The 16,722-nt window shown below is 48.1% G+C and overlaps 4 protein-coding genes across 4 annotated transcripts; 2 read left to right on the forward strand and 2 right to left on the reverse strand.

Moving 5' to 3' along the window:
- Positions 1 to 2,598: 2,598 nt before the first annotated feature.
- On the reverse strand, positions 2,599 to 4,376 carry sxa2 (putative pheromone processing carboxypeptidase (Sxa2); the record flags this gene model as incomplete). Its single annotated transcript, XM_056643024.1, has 4 exons — positions 2,599 to 3,491; positions 3,544 to 3,770; positions 3,836 to 4,118; positions 4,178 to 4,376. 4 exons carry the CDS (start codon positions 4,374 to 4,376, stop codon positions 2,599 to 2,601), a joined length of 1,602 nt encoding a protein of 533 aa, XP_056502436.1.
- A 2,047-nt stretch (positions 4,377 to 6,423) lies between these two features.
- N7469_004105 (MCT family MFS transporter) lies at positions 6,424 to 8,045 on the forward strand (the record flags this gene model as incomplete). The annotated part of the gene is made up of 2 exons (XM_056643025.1): positions 6,424 to 7,820; positions 7,880 to 8,045. The coding sequence occupies 2 exons, from the start codon at positions 6,424 to 6,426 to the stop codon at positions 8,043 to 8,045; spliced, it is 1,563 nt and encodes a 520-aa protein (XP_056502437.1).
- A 1,066-nt stretch (positions 8,046 to 9,111) lies between these two features.
- Positions 9,112 to 10,620, forward strand: N7469_004106 (putative extracellular threonine rich protein; the record flags this gene model as incomplete). The annotated part of the gene is made up of 3 exons (XM_056643026.1): positions 9,112 to 9,811; positions 9,892 to 10,394; positions 10,510 to 10,620. The coding sequence occupies 3 exons, from the start codon at positions 9,112 to 9,114 to the stop codon at positions 10,618 to 10,620; spliced, it is 1,314 nt and encodes a 437-aa protein (XP_056502438.1).
- Positions 10,621 to 11,916: 1,296 nt separating this feature from the next.
- tcsC (putative two-component osmosensing histidine kinase (Bos1)) lies at positions 11,917 to 16,099 on the reverse strand (the record flags this gene model as incomplete). Its single annotated transcript, XM_056643027.1, has 2 exons — positions 11,917 to 11,943; positions 12,017 to 16,099. The coding sequence occupies 2 exons, from the start codon at positions 16,097 to 16,099 to the stop codon at positions 11,917 to 11,919; spliced, it is 4,110 nt and encodes a 1,369-aa protein (XP_056502439.1).
- Positions 16,100 to 16,722: the final 623 nt, after the last annotated feature.

The raw sequence follows: 16,722 nt of genomic DNA on the forward strand, positions 1-16,722 counted from the left end.
GTGAGTGAGAGTGGAATCTCTGTTTTTTTTTCGCAGGATGGCCACTTCCCACCCGCATGCGATGGCTCCACGTGCTCGGCACAACGTCATCGCCCTTTCTCGACTTTCTATCCAATGGCCATCCCGCAATTTTCTCCTCAGTCATCCATCTGCACAATGACTCCATCTTATGTATCATACATCCTGTGACTCTTATCCGGCTCGTGTCGATCCCCCGCAATCTCAACAGGTTCAACGAAGTCCAACTCACAGTATAGTCTGATCTGAAATTCGTAACAAGACAGGATGGGACCGCCAAGGGTCTACTTGGTGGCGGTTTATCTTTACTGCATTCGGACATGACCTCGCTGAGCCATGGGTACATAATACGTAGGCAGAGTGACCTACGCGAGGACGCCGCACGAATCAGACCCGTCGCCGCTACGGCTAGGGTAATTTATCTTTTTAATACACCCCTTGTTTTCCAGGCAACGCCACAGGAAAATGCTTGATGTGACGACTTTGGATCCCATATTGCATAATGTAGATTACATTTATGATTGTACATTTTGGTGGAAAAGTGGATCAAAAAGTCCCTTTTTGCTTCTATTGCCAGGGATCAGTCATTTTCTTTGCATACATAGTACAGTATTTCGTTAGTTACTACAGTATATACTGTACGTGGAGACTGGGGGTGGTCCCTCGGCGATTCCCGACTCCCGTGTGGGTTCGTACCTGCCATGACAATACCGAACGAATGTAAATCATTGGATCCATACGCAACCATCTGCAAGATAATCAACAACTTAGAATATTGAGAAAGAAGCAATACCTAAAGGATTGATCGACTGAGGCATATTTTCTCAGCCCCAGATTTTTGTACTAAATTTTACTCCTCGAGCGGGTGAAAGGCCGTGCGCTATACGGGTGGGATGGACTCGAGCCCTATGTCTTGGCTCCCGGAGCGGATTGCCCCAAGGCTGGCTTAACCGCAACAAACCGATCACGTTGAGGGAATTGATACAGATGGGCATCTGGAGTGGGTAATCAGAATATTCGCCACGCGAAAGCTGCATAGATCCCCTGCACGGGACTCTTGCATAGAATTCTCGATCCAGGAGTTGCCATTTCGGTATTTCCGGGCTGGAGAAGCATAGGCCGAGGTGACTCCTCATTTACTTTTTATTTTCTCATGATTGAAAATAATACTCAGACTGCATACCTAGAAATGTTATAGAAGCCATTACTGATAGAATACCAATTCATAGTGATTCGTCTTGCACTAGTGTATGGTTCTTGGTTCCATGTAGAATACATGGAATATCTATCGTTGTTGTGGAGTATAGTTACTAGCTACAACTAGCAGTCAAACAACAATATTGAGGAAAGAGTTCATTCACCTCCGTTGCTCCTTTACAGCGTCCTAAGTTTCAAGAGATAATACATATTAGCAGCTACCATAGCCCAGTCCATTGCATCACTCTCCCGGTGGATCTATCGATCAGTGCCCTCGAGGAGGTGCGGGGAGATTCACCGTGGCAGAAATCAGCTTCTCGACGCAAATCCTCTCCCGAATGAGGAGATACACGGCGGTAATCACTGAGAATGTACTATAACATTAGTATCATCTCCGCAAAACTCAATCCATTGTGCATCAGGGCAGCATCTCTAATTCGGAACCTTAATTGACCTGTCCCGCTCATTGATCGAGCTTATAAAGTGACTCAATGGTCGCCAATTCAGCCCTGATAAACATTTTCTCGGCACGACAATGCAAAGCTTACAATGGCTGAGACACTCGGTCCCAGCACATCGGGATGAGTGATTATTGTCGATCCGGAAGAGACAAGAGACGGGCCGTTGTTAATAATAACTTAAAGTGGTAAACTAGTCCCGGTGGCGGTGATGGCTGACACCACGAGATAGCTTTTATCTTTTGAACATTATTAATTCGAATATATGATTACCTGTCCATCTCAATCTGGGAAGTAGGCTGGGAGAAGGATGAGATTAGTGTTTCCCGCGGGAAACTTTATTGTGGTACACGTCCTTAGATCAACAATTAGTTGATAAGATAAAGACGGACGAAAGAATGAGTCATGGAACGATGTACTTGTAAAGACCATATCAGTCCGAACCCGGATGCAATTGTGACCGGACCGGTTTCATGATACTGGCGTAGGTAGGCAAATAGGACCGAGCATACTTCCACCGAGCTGGTAACTATTCGTAACAATGCTTTGGTCTTACAATCACTGCTATTCATGAAGAGAATGACTTCAAGTATCTCAACTATTAGGTGCAAGTTAGTCGCCAAGTTTGCCAGGCCCTCCGCTGGCCACGGGCCGTCTTCTCAGGTTACACCGTCAATACCTAAAACTACCGGTGGGTTCTAACCCTAGCGCCGTTTATCATATTCCTGTTGTTTTCTGGAATATTTAGTATTTTCTCGACTATATACAACTTCTTATTCATTTATTGCATGTATTTATCACTGCTAACTACTACGATTCGTAGTGTTTAGCAAGAATACTATTCTTCACAACCTTTCAGAGAATATTTGTTGCCAGCTCTCAGTAACAGATTACTAGTTCTTAGGTTCTCACCGTGGCTCAAGACTCAGAGTGAGTCGGTACGATTGAGCAACCATTCTAGATGGCGATAAGCAACGCGCGGTTGGTACTGCGGCTGCATATGACCCGACATATAAGTCTCTGCCCACATTAATCCACGCTCGAAATGCTGGATACCCATGATACCTTGAGGTCCATCAAGATCCTGAGCCCCATTTTCCTCGAAGACACTCTTGTACATCAGGTCGGGGATCTCAATGTTGATTGGAGTCTCAGGTTTCTCCTGGAAGCCGAGGTGACCATTCCAGGTCATGTTTTGAATGGATAGAAGGGTTCCATTGGTAATAATGACCATATCGTAGTCTCCATTGCTTATGAGAACACGATTTGTCGCCTCGATGACCTGGGGTAAGACCTTTTCAATGGGATTTGCTGAGATATCGCCTTCTTGCTCGGGACCGGCACTGCCACCTACGAAGACAGGCTCGGCTGAGCACTCGGCCCAGGTGACATTGGGTGCGTGTAGAGCATGCTTCACGTCCTTTCTGTCGAAATAAACAGTTGATCCGGGAGCCTGGTAGTCGAGTGAGGTTGGGAAGGCTAATACGTCCCACAGCAGAGGACACATCAGGTTGATCTCATATAGATCAAAACAGGGATTTATATGGAAGATCTCGTTGTACACCATGTCAAAAACATCACATTTCGAGTCCGTGGTATAGTTGAAAATCTTAGTCGGTTGCTCCTCGGGTGGAGGGAAAGTCAGGTACTTGTCGATGTAGTCACTATATCCACAGGTTTTGTGCAAATGCTCGAGTTCATTCATAAATGACTCGTTGAAGTTAAAGAGGTTTGCGTTGTTCTGAACAAGTGGTACTACTGGGACTTGTTCCTGAACATAGTCAAATTGACCAATGCACGGATCGTACGCGAGGGCGCCTATGAATGGTTAAACATTACCTCAGATTCAAGTATTCTCGACTCGACTAACCTTGGAGATCAAAGTACTCCTTGTCCTTCTCGTCTAACATGGCGGCCGAGATATACGGGACATAGCGACCGGCATAGCTCTCACCAGTGACGTATATCTTGAAATTTTTGATACCGAATGTCTTTTGGAAATTTTTGAAGAACTTGACGAAGTCCTGGGCTGTCTCTTCTTGGCTGTTCGCTGTCGGCGTGCCAATGGAGTAGCCTGTGCCCACCGGCTGATCGACCCTACAGTAAAGTTTAGCGCTCCATTTCCTCTGAGATTACAGTCAAGTTTGTTGCTTAGTACTAACCAGAGGACATTGGTTAGGTTCACCCAAGAGTATGGGTTCTCCACTGGGGCATAGGTGCCAGGCTGCCAGAGGAAGCGACCGGTTTCCTGAAGAAAACTCTCCATGGAGCTGCAGCCAGGGCCACCATTCAGCCAGATAGTAACTTCATCTACAGGCTCGCCGAGTTTCGGTTGGTAAATGAAGAATAGAGCACGGGAGCTATTTCTCATGTCAATTGGCATGAGGCCAGAATACATTTCTCCGATGTCGAAAGGAACATCGGGTAAATGATCGACCTGGTATTCTACACAGATTGTTAGCTGCGTATGGCGACGGCAATTGAAACTTTGAAGTATTACTGACTCTGTGTCATTTTATTCAAGAAGCGGAAGTCTTTTTCGGATCGCACATGCTTTTTTTGAGCGGCCTCTACTGCCCTTTGGGCCTTCTCCATGGGAGCACGGGCGCGTTCTGCAAATCGGCCATGTTTAGATGCAACGACAGCCTCCGAGCCTAACGATAGGGCCAGTAGGGCGGAGGTAAAGACTGATTTCAACAGCATTATATGATCGAAACGATAAGAACACACTGTATGAGCACCAGGAAAATAATAACTCTACGAACGACCCCGGCTGAGCAGCGGGTATCTCCAGGTTAAATAACCTCGATACTTTCCGGGCTACTCCAGAAATTGATTAGTACTCTGGCTCGGCGATGCTTCTTCCTACGCCTCCACTGAGTACCCCCTTTTTCCATCACTAGTGAGCCACTGAAGTCAAGCTTCATTGTTCAAGCGGGGTTAACAAGCATCCGCCAGCCCGGAAATGGTAAGTCGTCTGAGGATCAGTCAACCCAACTTTTGCCGACCTACATACACTATTTTTTTATCGGTTCGCTGTTTCGCAAGGAATGATATCTTTATCTGGTGAAGCTTGGAGGTTGCTCTACTGGAGTATTTCTCGTGCTCTCTCGCACGCTGTACTGAACGATCTCTATGAAAGGCTGCGGGTGAATGCCATCATATCGTAAATGAGGGCTTCTCGGAGCTGCGACGGGCTTCCGGCAATATGGCAATTATCACTCGCTGGAGCTGACTGGATCTAAGGATCTCGAAACACCTTGCGTAGAAATGGATTTGACACCTTGGGTTTATCCCCCGCCTCGCTCGCAGGATGACCTCAATATGGCTACGTGCAACACTACGATAATCTGGATGTCTAAGCTCAAAGCACGTGTATAGCGGTGGAGGGTCCTATCATGGATATTCAGGTGATTTGTCTGATGGCGAGCATTATTGCTGTTGAGTGTTATGGTGGTTGATGATAAGTAGTACTACTAGTCGCGATAGCACGTTGATGGCGATGAAGAATTTGGCAATTGAATTTGGAAGATAGCAACCGCCCACCGGCTACTCCGTAGTAGTAGCGGGGCCCACTATGGCTGGCGATATATTCAAATGGGTGGTGGACATTGGCTGCGTGGTGGCTGGGTTGTAATTGCACGTTTCAGATGATAGATAAGTCTTTTTGGGTGGGTAATCGACTGCTCCTTGGTGTGTCTTCGCGGCACTATCGAATGGCCCATATCATTCGAAACTACTCTAGTGGTTTGAAATTTTGAGGTGGGAGAGACTATGCCCTGCAGGCTATGTTAGATCTTTGCAGGCTGAGGGTTCAAGTTGCATCCAGCGACGTCGAGACATCCCACAGGTACTACCTGTTATGGTATTTATACTCAGATATATATTCCCGGGTAGGGTATGTCCATGAGTAATCTCGGCACCAACCGACGTAAAACAAGACACCTGGAGTAATGCCCATTACTGGTACTTGACACAGGTTTAAAAAAAAAACCATCAGAAACCACCAAAGAGAGGAGGAATCAATTCAAGATAGAGATGATTGGAAGTGGATTTGGTTAAGAAAAAAACAAAAAATGGACTCGCGGGGAATCGAACCCCGGACCACTCCCATGCTAAGGGAGTATTATACCACTAAACCACAAGCCCCATTTGATGGAAGAAGGCTGAGATCTTAGCTCTATCAATGTATCAATTATTCTTCCACTGTCCGTTGTCGGACCAAATGCCGGCGATTGGGCCAAGCCTCCGAGCCTGCAGATATTCACCACATCACATCCGACAGCTTGCATAAACCAGCAGCTCTTGTTAACGGACCTCGGGCTACCTCGTGTTGGCCCAAGATAGAATGCGGAGTTCGGAGTTCCTATATGTTCTTAGACGGAGTACATAGGCATAGGACTTTCTCAACTTATTTACTCCATAGAGAACGGGACCCAAAGCCGGACGAGCATGGCCCACTTATCCGCCACCAATGGCCTACGTTTATGAAAACGGTTTAGCAGCAACTATGGAGTTTGCTGAAAGCCAATGGGGCCAAGGATGAGTGACTCCCAATTTTTAGGAATGGCTAATGACCCCTCTTGAACTTTACAAAATATTTCATTTTCCCCAGATTTTCACAAAAAGAGCCAGGACTTTCAATACAGAAAACATTCAAAAAGAAAAGAACTTCCTATCTCCAGATACTGTCCTCTCTTTGGACATAAAAAGAAAATTTGCAAATAAATAGTGGCATATCTAGTGTAGGATGTCCACCTTCTCCGGCCTCACCACTACCACATCCAACGCATCAGGCCGACAACAGCATGGAATCGACCCCAACTTGAATCATGAGGTCGTTTCTGAAGTCAATGAAGTAGAGCATCAGGAGACCGATGTGGATTTAGAAAAAACTGGTACGCATGTCACCGATTATGAAAAGCAGGCCCAAACCCACACCCCAAACCAGGATGCAGAACATGAGCCAGCTACCCCCGGCAATGAGGCCGACGACAACAATGAATATCTCCATCGAACGGCTTCCACTGTGGCACCGTCGCACCGATCTGCTCATAGAGACCCTATGAGTAGAGTGACGACCGACGCAGAAGGAAATACTTACCCGGAAGGTGGGCTTGAAGCATGGCTTGTGGTGCTTGGGAGCTTTCTGGGTCTGTTTGGCTCACTGGGGCTTGTGAATACCATCGGTACATTCCAGGCTTATATCGAGAATCACCAGTTGGAGGACTACAGCAGCGGTAGTATCGGATGGATATTTGGCATGTACGCTTTCTTAACCTTCTTCTGCGGCGTACAGATTGGTCCGATCTTTGATGCTCGTGGCCCACGCCTTCTTGTCCTCGCAGGATCCATTTGTGAGATGGCCATGATAATCTTACTAGGATTCTGCACCCAATACTGGCATTTCATGCTTGTGATCGGTGTACTTGGTGGACTCGGTGCATCTTTGATATTCACCCCGGCCATCTCAGCAATCGGTCATTTCTTCTATGAAAAACGTGGAGTCGCAACTGGTATTGCCGCTACCGGTGGATCTATTGGAGGAATCGTCTTCCCTCTCATCCTACAAAGCCTTTTCCCTAAGATCGGCTGGGGCTGGGCAACTCGTGTTGTGGCGCTGATATGCCTCATCGCATTCGGACTTGCAAACCTCCTCATAAAATCACGCTTACCGAAACGGCCTTTCTCGAAGGAGAACATTCTCCCAGATTTCCGCATCTTTCGCGAGCCTCGTTTTGCGTTGACTACGGCTAGCGTGTTCTTCATTGAATGGGGTCTCTTTGTCCCCATTAGTTACATATCATCCTATGCCCTGAGTCACGGCTTCTCAACAAGTCTTTCGTACCAAATTGTTGCCATACTGAACGCCGGCTCGTTCTTTGGGAGATGGCTCCCGGGATTTTTTGCAGATTACCTCGGGCGATTCAACACTCTAATCGCCACTGTGGCTCTCTGTCTGCTATGCAATGCGTGTCTGTGGCTACCTGCCGGAAGTAGTCTGCCACTGCTTATTGTCTATGCCGTTCTCTTCGGCTTTTCTAGCGGAAGTAACATCAGTTTGACGCCCGTCTGCGTCGGCCAGCTCTGCAAGACCGAAAATTATGGTCGCTATTACGCAACTGCATACACAATCGTGAGCTTTGGGTGAGTCCCATCTTGATTGATGTCATGTGTACTCTTGACTGACATATCTCCTTTCTCAGAACTCTGACGGGTATTCCCATTGCCGGTGAAATTCTATCGCGCTGTAACGGTGAATACTGGGGACTCATTGCTTTCACTACTGTTTGCTATGCAGCAGGTCTGGCGTGCTGCACGGCTGTCAAAGTCATTCAGGTTGGCTGGCGTCGCCCTCTTGCCATCTACTAGACCCCAGACTCACACGATCATACTTACGTGAGAAGTCTATTAACGCACTAAACGACTTGGCCATTTCTTGAAAAGGATAAAAAAAAAGACACGAACTCATGATCCGCAAAATAAAAGTGACTTATTACGGCAAAGGTTGAGATTATATGGACTCGGAGACGATGAAAGATTGAGTACATAGCGTTCTGATATTCTTTTCCCCTTCTTAACGACAGCATGACAGCATCAGCACGGTATGGAATCGCGTGGATTTCGGACTTCATCTTACCATATGTTCTTTGTTTTGGCACGAGAAAAAAAAAATATTCATATCTAGTCTTTAATGCTAATCACATTTTCATTCTCCAGCCAAATATTCCTAATTTCGCTTGACTTGCCGCTTGCTAACTCAATTAACGATACAATGATCTCATCCACTACACAATCGCATGAAAGCTCCGAGCAAAAGATATCCTTCACCATTGACATTCAGGCTATGTAATTCGACAATCACAATGATGGTACCTGAAACCACTCGACCCTGGAAAAGCCCGCGGAACAGAATTCCAAGACGACAGCCGAGAGAGGTCTGGCGGAGTAACCATGGAAAATACTCAACTTAGGGCTTCGTCCATCCGAGCTTACTCTACTGCATATATGGTAGTCAATTCACTTTGGCATAGTCGATGACATCGCTTCATCATCACCACCTATCAAGGTTTTCGGCTATGCGCTACATATTACAAGGTCTTTGTCTCGGAACCTTTTGCTCTTCTACCCTATTCCCATCTTCACTTTTGCTTGCTGTCCAGATTGCTTTGTTGTGTGCTGTCCTGCTTTCATCTGGCGGGTCGTGCAACACTGCGATTAGCATCAAGTTGGCAATTGCTTGGAATTTGCTTCGGTCTCTTTGACTTTGGTTTTTATCACATTCCCCCTTCAATTGTCACTAGTTTTCCATCTATCGTCTTCGCAAGACCGCTCGAGTGGTCACGGAAAGTCTCAACTTCTCTACAATAGTTCGGCTTCCGACTGAACACTCAATTGGTCTAGTTCTGGACGCCTAGGATCGCCTGATCCTTTCATCATGTATCCCAAAAAATACCTGGCCTTGGTGGCTGCTGCTTCCTGTATCTTACTACAGATCCTCCCGGTCAATGCAGATGAGGTCGCTATACTTGCCAACCGTGATGAGAATCCGCGACTGCTAGAGCGCGGTATGATGAATCCGGGTTTGCTCAGCTCGTCTGTTGCCTCCGCTACCGAAACCTCACCTGGTGAAGAGACTGGTGTCCCAGGAGGTGGATCGTCTGAATTAAGCTCTTCTAATGGTGGTTTAGAGGGCAGATCTAGCTCCTCTGGCGGCTCATCTGGCAATGGTGGAAGTCCTTGCTCAAGCTCACCCGGTACTACTGGTGCACCGGGTGGTGGTACCTCTCCTGGCGGCGGCACTTCTCCTGGTGGTGGTACTTCTCCCGGCGGCGGCACTTCTCCTGGTGGTGGTACTTCTCCCGGCGGCGGCACTTCCCCTGGAGGAGGAACAAGCCCTGGTGGTGGTACTTCTCCTGGTGGTGGTACTTCTCCTGGTGGTGGTACTTCTCCTGGTGGTGGTACTTCTCCTGGCGGCGGCACTTCTCCTGGCGGCGGCACTTCCCCTGGAGGAGGTGGTACTTCTCCAGGTGGAGGAACAAGCACTGGAGGTGGTGGTACCTCCCCTAGCGGCGACAAATTCCCTGGTGGAGGAAGCCCTGGTGGCAGCCCTGGAGGTGGTGGATCCAACCAGAACTGTCCTGAAATATCTGCTATCTGTGCCCCATTCTGCCCCCCCTGCGTCTACCTCTACAATCACAGTGACTGTGAGTAGCAGCCCAACATCTGGCGTCGGTGCTGGACCATCAGGTGGAGGTCCGTCAGGAGGAGGCCCGTCAGGAGGAGGCCCGTCAGGAGGAGGCCCGTCAGGAGGAGGCCCGTCAGGAGGAGGCCCGTCAGGAGGAGGCCCGTCAGGAGGAGGCCCGTCAGGAGGAGGACCATCTGGAGGAAAGTCATCAGGCGGTGGCCCGTCAGGAGGACCATCAGGCGGAGGACCATCAGGCGGAGGACCATCAGGCGGAGGACCATCAGGCGGAGGACCATCAGGCGGAGGACCTTCTGGAGGTGCCGGTGGTGCTGGTGGAGGTCCATCGGGTGGTGGCTCGTCAGCAGGAGGAGGAGCTGGCGGAGCAACCACCAGTGCTGGCGGAGGTGGTGGAGGAGCTTCAACCTCTGGCGGTGGCTCGTCAGGCGGAGGAGGATCCTCAGCTCATGCATCAACTAGTGGATCTGGCAGCTCATCTGGTGGTGGTGGTGCATCAACCACTGCCATTGGCACTGGTAGTTTATCAGGAAGTGCAACAGGTAGTGAAAGTACAAGCACCACCGCCACCGGAACTACAACCACCTCGAAGAGCTCTACTCCTCTTATCCTCAGCACTTTTACAACCAGTAGTTCAGCCACGTCGACTTCCACGACTTCAACCTCGGCTTCAACCCGAACTACCACCCCTACCACTTTGACAACAGTACCGACCTCGACGGAATCGTCTTCCAACCCTCCTAAAGAAACTACCAGCGAAGAATCCACCAAATCCGAGCCATCTACCACGCCAGATCTGAAGCAGCGGGGTAGTCACTTCGAAAGACGTGACCCTGATAAAACTCGGCGAGAGCCCGGTATCTTTTCCCGGGGAATGATGGGGAATATAACCGCGCCATTCACTAACTCCAGTAGTACTTTCTCGAATGCGACGAGTGCTCTTAACTTGACGCAAACATCGACTCAATCCACCATTACGACGACGGATTCGCGTCCTTTTAGGCCTCGATGGGGACGTGCTTGGAATTAATTGCTGGTAATTTGATTATGGGATATTTGGAATTGGAAATTGGAATCGGATGAGGAGTTGAGGAGCGGCGTTGGGTTTGGGTAATGTTTTCATCTTGCTGAAAAGTTATAAGATTCAAATAGATATAATATTAAGATTGCTTTTCCCGGTTTTTTTTTTTCTCAGTCATGTCACGACCTTGGGATTTCTCAAAGCTGTCTTTGATAGAGACAATGCATACGAAGTACTACAAAGTTACGTAGTTCATCTTACTCCTTATTTAGTTATTATTTAGTAAAGACGAAGTAGTTATACTTTGAACGTAGGTCAAGATGAGAACATTTGAAATGAATTCCCGCATTTTACTCTCGCGGTTCGAGATGCGACATTCTAAACAACAAGGCGACTAGACGACTAATGAACCACCACTGGTGGCTATAAAAAAAGAGAAAAGAGTAGCCTCGGAACCTTGGGCGTCCTCTCTCGCACCAAAAAAATGGCCTGACAAGAACGTGAAGAGAAGCAGACTAGATACAATACAAAGATACGAACGACAGTAAACAGGCTCCGAGGCAGAATTGCAAGCGAGAGAATAGATGGCAGATGTGATGAAATCGAAAGATTTTCATGGAAAGAAAATCAAAAATGAAAAAGGAGAAAAAAAAAGCACGCCTTCTTGTTGCAAACTCCCCCTTCAGTCATCCACTTGACTGCCCAAGCCCTTGTTGAGAATATAGAAGATAATAGATACGCCGAACTCCATAAAAAGAAGAACAATGGTAAGCGAATGCAGGAATAGAGACGAGTAAACACTGGTGAAGCGGAGAACGACTGAACAATGAGGTAGTTGGGTATGAGATGAGTAAATGTGAAAGCTAGGAAAATCAACGAGGCTCTTGTGGACCCTTCCAAGGAAGTCTCAAAGAAGCGCTCAAGAAGATTCAATATAGACAGGATATCGAGGGCCACAGCAAATCATTCAAGTGGATTCGCATGGCAAGAAAGTGAATGTTCAAGGAATGCAAATGAGCTCAGGTACTGTTAGATCGAAGTAATGACTGATTGAAGGGGAGAAAAATTAGCGAGGTTGTTCCACTATGGTTTCTTCTGCAACATACACTATGAACGTACCCGATCATCGATCATCTCTTCGTCTTTGTCCTCTGTTGGGCTAACCACACTTCCTCGACTGATCGGTCCAGAGGTTGTGACAGAGCGTGTCTCAGGATTTGGTCGTGTAGGTGCTGGCAACGGCTTCTTGTTTTGAGACTGTTGCTGTTGCGCTTGTTGGTTTTGGTTGTCGGATGAGACAGAGGAGTGAATTGGATGCATCTCTCCGCTGCTGGAAATACGGGATTCCTTGCTCTTTTCGAGCAGAGAGCCACCGAGGGTAGCGCATTTCAAGATGGTCTGCATCATTTGGTTTTGCTTAAGCGGCTTAGACAGGTATTCATCCATTTGGGCCTGGATGCACTTTTCACGATCTCCCAGCATGGCGTGGGCTGTGAGTGCAATGATTGGAGTTCGTTGCAGACCACTCTCACGCTCATACTCGCGGATCTTGCCTGTGGCTTCAAATCCACCCATGACAGGCATTTGAACGTCCATGAGAATAACGTCATAGCGACGCTTCTTTACAGCTTCAACCGCTTCCAGACCATTGCCAACAACGAAGACATTGTGGTTGTGTTTCTGAAGAATCTTCATTGCTAGTTGCTGGTTAACATCGTTATCCTCAGCAAGAAGAATGTCGAAGGAACGGGAGTTATCAGTTGTGATCGGAGTTGATCGGCCTTCCAGGGCTGGCAGCATACCATTGCCCAGATCTATGGGCTGGCACGGCGTTGTCATATAAGAGCTGATACCAAGGTCCAGAGCGGACTTTAAGCTCACACAGACCAAAGGACAGACCAAGACGATGGGAATATACTTGAACTCATCAAATGTCCGCAGGATTCGAGCAGTATCGACGGAGTCCACGATAATAACATCATAGGCGTGGCCCGACTCCTTTCCAGAGGGGTCTTGAATTTCAGGTGGTGGGACATGTTCTTCATTTCGCACAACAAGCGGTTCCAAGTCAATTTGCTTCAGCATTTTCATGACATTGGAGGCCTGGATTCCATTTTGGCCCTTGTCGATGAAGAGAACTCGATGGTCGCGGTATGGCATGAGTTGGGATGCAATGACCTTCAATGATTGGTCGGCAAGCTTGACCACGCAGGTGAAGTGGAAAGTACTGCCGTGTCCATACTCCGATGTGACCCAGACGTCACCACCCATAAGGTTAACCAAGCGTTTGGAGATGGATAGACCAAGACCAGTACCACCGAATCGACGCGTCGTGGAGCCATCGGCTTGCTGGAAGGTATCGAAAATCAAGTCCAACTTGTCTTCCTCAATACCAATACCCGTGTCAGAAACGGAAAACTCAAATGCATATTCGTTGGTGGTGCATTGTTCACGATCTGACTTCCGGATGGTGAGTTTGACTTCACCATGTTCGGTGAATTTGATTGCATTTCCAACCAAGTTAAGGATGATCTGCCGCAGACGGAATGGATCTCCAATGACATAGTCCGGCACAGTGTTGTCGACCTGGTATGTCAAGCTCAAAAATTTCTCATTTGCCTTCACAGCAAGTGTCTTGAGAGCATTGAAAACAGTTCCCCGCACGGTGAATGGGATACTTTCAATCACCATTCGGTTGGCCTCAATCTTCGAGATATCTAGTATATCGTCGATGATAGTAAGCAGACTGTTGGCCAGGTTGTGAACAACGTTGAGCATCTCTCGGGTATAGGGTTTCAGGTCATCGGTGTCCAACGTTAATTGGGTCATTCCGATAATACCGTTCATCGGTGTTCTGATCTCGTGGGACATGTTGGCCAGGAACTCGGATTTGGTACGGTTGGCAAGTTCAGCCGCCTCTCTGGCAGCCGTGTTTCGCTGAATACTGTCTCGCAAGTTGGAAACCATCTTGTTGATCTTGCGTTTCAGCTCGTCCATTTCACCAGAAGCGTTGACCGTGATCAGTTTGGTGAAATCTCCATCTGTTGCAGCATCGGTAATTTCACCAAATGCACGCACTTGAGATGTAAGGTTCTCGGCCATTGTATTGACGTCCTCGGTAATCTCTTTCCAAGTGCCTGCAATTCCTTCCACGTTGGCCTGCCCACCCATTTTACCATCGACACCGACATCACGAGCAACTTTTTTGAGTTCCATTGCGAATTTCGCCAGTCGACCCACCATGTGATTGATGGTAACCTTCAGAGTTAAAATCTCTCCCTGGGCGTGTACTTCGATCTTCTTGCTCAGATCACCCTTGGCAATAGCCTGAGTGACGTCGGATATACTTCGCACTTGGGATGTCAGATTCTGAGCCATTGTGTTGACATTGTCTGTGAGGTCCTTCCATTTTCCTTCCACATTATCAACCTTGGCTTGGCCACCTAGAGTACCATCTGTACCGACCTCACGGGCGACTTTGCTGACCTCAAAAGCGAATGTATTAAGACGATCCACCATGCCGTTAATGGTACTCTTCAAATCGAGGATCTCACCCTGGACATTGGCAGTGACCTTCTTGGTGAGATCACCCTTAGCGACAGCCGTGGTGACATCAGCAATCTCGCGCACTTGGGTTGTCAGATTGTTGGCCATTCGGTTGACATTTTCTGTGAGATCTTTCCACGTGCCCTCAACATCGTTTACCGTGGCTTGGCCGCCAAGGACACCATCCGTACCGACCTCCTTAGCAATCTTGGTGACTTCTTGTGCAAATTGCCGTAACTGGTCCACCATGGAGTTGATAATGTCCTTGAGTTCAGCTATTTCTCCGCGGCAGTTGGCTTGGACCTTTTGCGTTAGATCACCCTTGGCAACGGCCTTGGTGACAGTGGCGATATCTCGTACTTGTGTTGTTAGATTATTGGCCATTGCATTGACGTTGACTGTAAGTTCGTTCCACATGCCCTGAACACCTTCTATTTGGGCCTGTCCTCCCAGTACACCTTCAGTACCGACATCACGAGCGACTCGTGTTACTTCCGTTGCGAATGTTCTCAGTTGGTCCACCATGGTATTAATTGTTTGTTGCAGTTCCAAAATTTCACCTTGAGCACGGCTCTCGATCTTCTGACTGAGATCACCATGTGCGACAGCAGTTGTAACAGTAGCGATTTCTCGCACCTGATCCGTTAAGTTCTTGGCCATGATGTTCACGTTCTCAGTAAGTTCCTTCCAGATACCATGGACGCCAGTGATCTGTGCTTGTCCACCGAGTATTCCTTCAGTTCCGACCTCACGAGCGACTCGAGATACTTCACTTCCGAAAACTTGAAGCTGGTCCATCATAGTGTTGATTGTCCGTTTGAAAGTAGCGATTTCGGGGTCCATTTCCAAGGGGTGAATTTGAACCTTCATAGAAAGGTCACCATTGGCGACCTGCGTAATAATACCACCGATTTCCCGTAAGGCTTTCTGGAAAGCCTCGTTTGCCTGTTGATGCTTGCGTAGTTCACGTTCCAGGAGGACGACATCTTCGTTCTCGACCTTGGTGAGGGCACGGCGAGTGTGCTCCTCTTGTTTGAGTAATTCATCACGGACCTGTGCAATGATGTCTTTCTGGAAGCTGATTTCTTCGGCCTGTTTTTGTACGTGGTTACGCAGGATGCTGATATCCTCTTCGCGGACGACCCGGGTGCGGGCTCCAGTCTCGTCTTCTTCATCGGTTTCGTCTTCGTCAAGGTCCACAGTCGGGGGAGGTTGTTGCTCTTGCTCTTCAGGGCCGGAGGGAGTTCGCTGTCGCCGATTGGGTTGATTCAGTTTTTGCTGCTGTGTAAGGCAATAAGAGTCAGAACCTTGACCGGACGACAAGCGATCGAGCCCAAAGGTCCACAAAAAGTCTGGGTTCTTCTCGTTGGTTTCGAGAGCAGACGTCGTGGTCTGCTGGGGATTGTCGGGGGACGTGTGATGACTGACAGCTTGGAATTCCAGGTGGTGCACGCGGCGCACCAAGGCCTCCAACTCGGCCTCGAAAGCAGCCTTTGCAGGACTCGGTTCTCCGGGGAGTGTGGAAGATTTGGCACCGTTGCTTGAAGGAAATTGAAAATCAAATGGGAGTGAGGGTGAGCCCGCGGTAGGCTCATCTCTGGCCAGAGACTGCAGGACCGCAGTCGCGGCCGCGAGAGTCTCGTCCGCGCCAGTCATTCTGCCCTACGAGCTTATTAGCGTGTGAATATTTTCGGATGGAAGTGGATCACAAAAACAACGACTTCAGTACTAGGAGCATTCTTCTATGAGACTTTAAAGTATCATGACTACTCTTAGGTAGAACAATAACAATATCGTCTAAGAAAGTGGCTGAACTGATATCCCCGAATAGGGGAGTTTTGGGAGAGGTATTTGGAAAGATGCCGACGCAATACTTACCGGACGGAGGGTTCTGCCACAAAAGATAGAGGGATCTAGGACGACATGGAGCGACGATATAGAAAGATGTTTCTTGGACCAATAAAAAAAATACAAAAGAAAAAGTGAAATCGACACGGCCCGATTTCACTCGGGGAGGGGGGATGATGATAGATTAGAGAGGAGACCTTCAAGTCGGAGTCGAAGGGGGGGGGGGTGAAAGTTGTCCGGCTAGGGGGGTTATGTAAGCTCCCAGGTCTTTTTTTTGCGGGGGAGGGAGAAAAAAGAGGCAGAAGGGAAATGCACAAAGAGTGATATCGAGTAAATCCGGAAAGGTAAAAAAAGTGGAATAAAATAAAATAAAATAAAAAAGATAAGAGACGAAGCTATCCAGTTTAGGGGCGAGGATGGAAGATGAAGGG

Source organism: Penicillium citrinum (assembly GCF_028827155.1).
Source record: "Penicillium citrinum strain IBT 23319 chromosome Unknown utg000003l:1.0-4596430.0:1.0-4598250.0, whole genome shotgun sequence".
NCBI lineage: Eukaryota > Fungi > Ascomycota > Eurotiomycetes > Eurotiales > Aspergillaceae > Penicillium > Penicillium citrinum.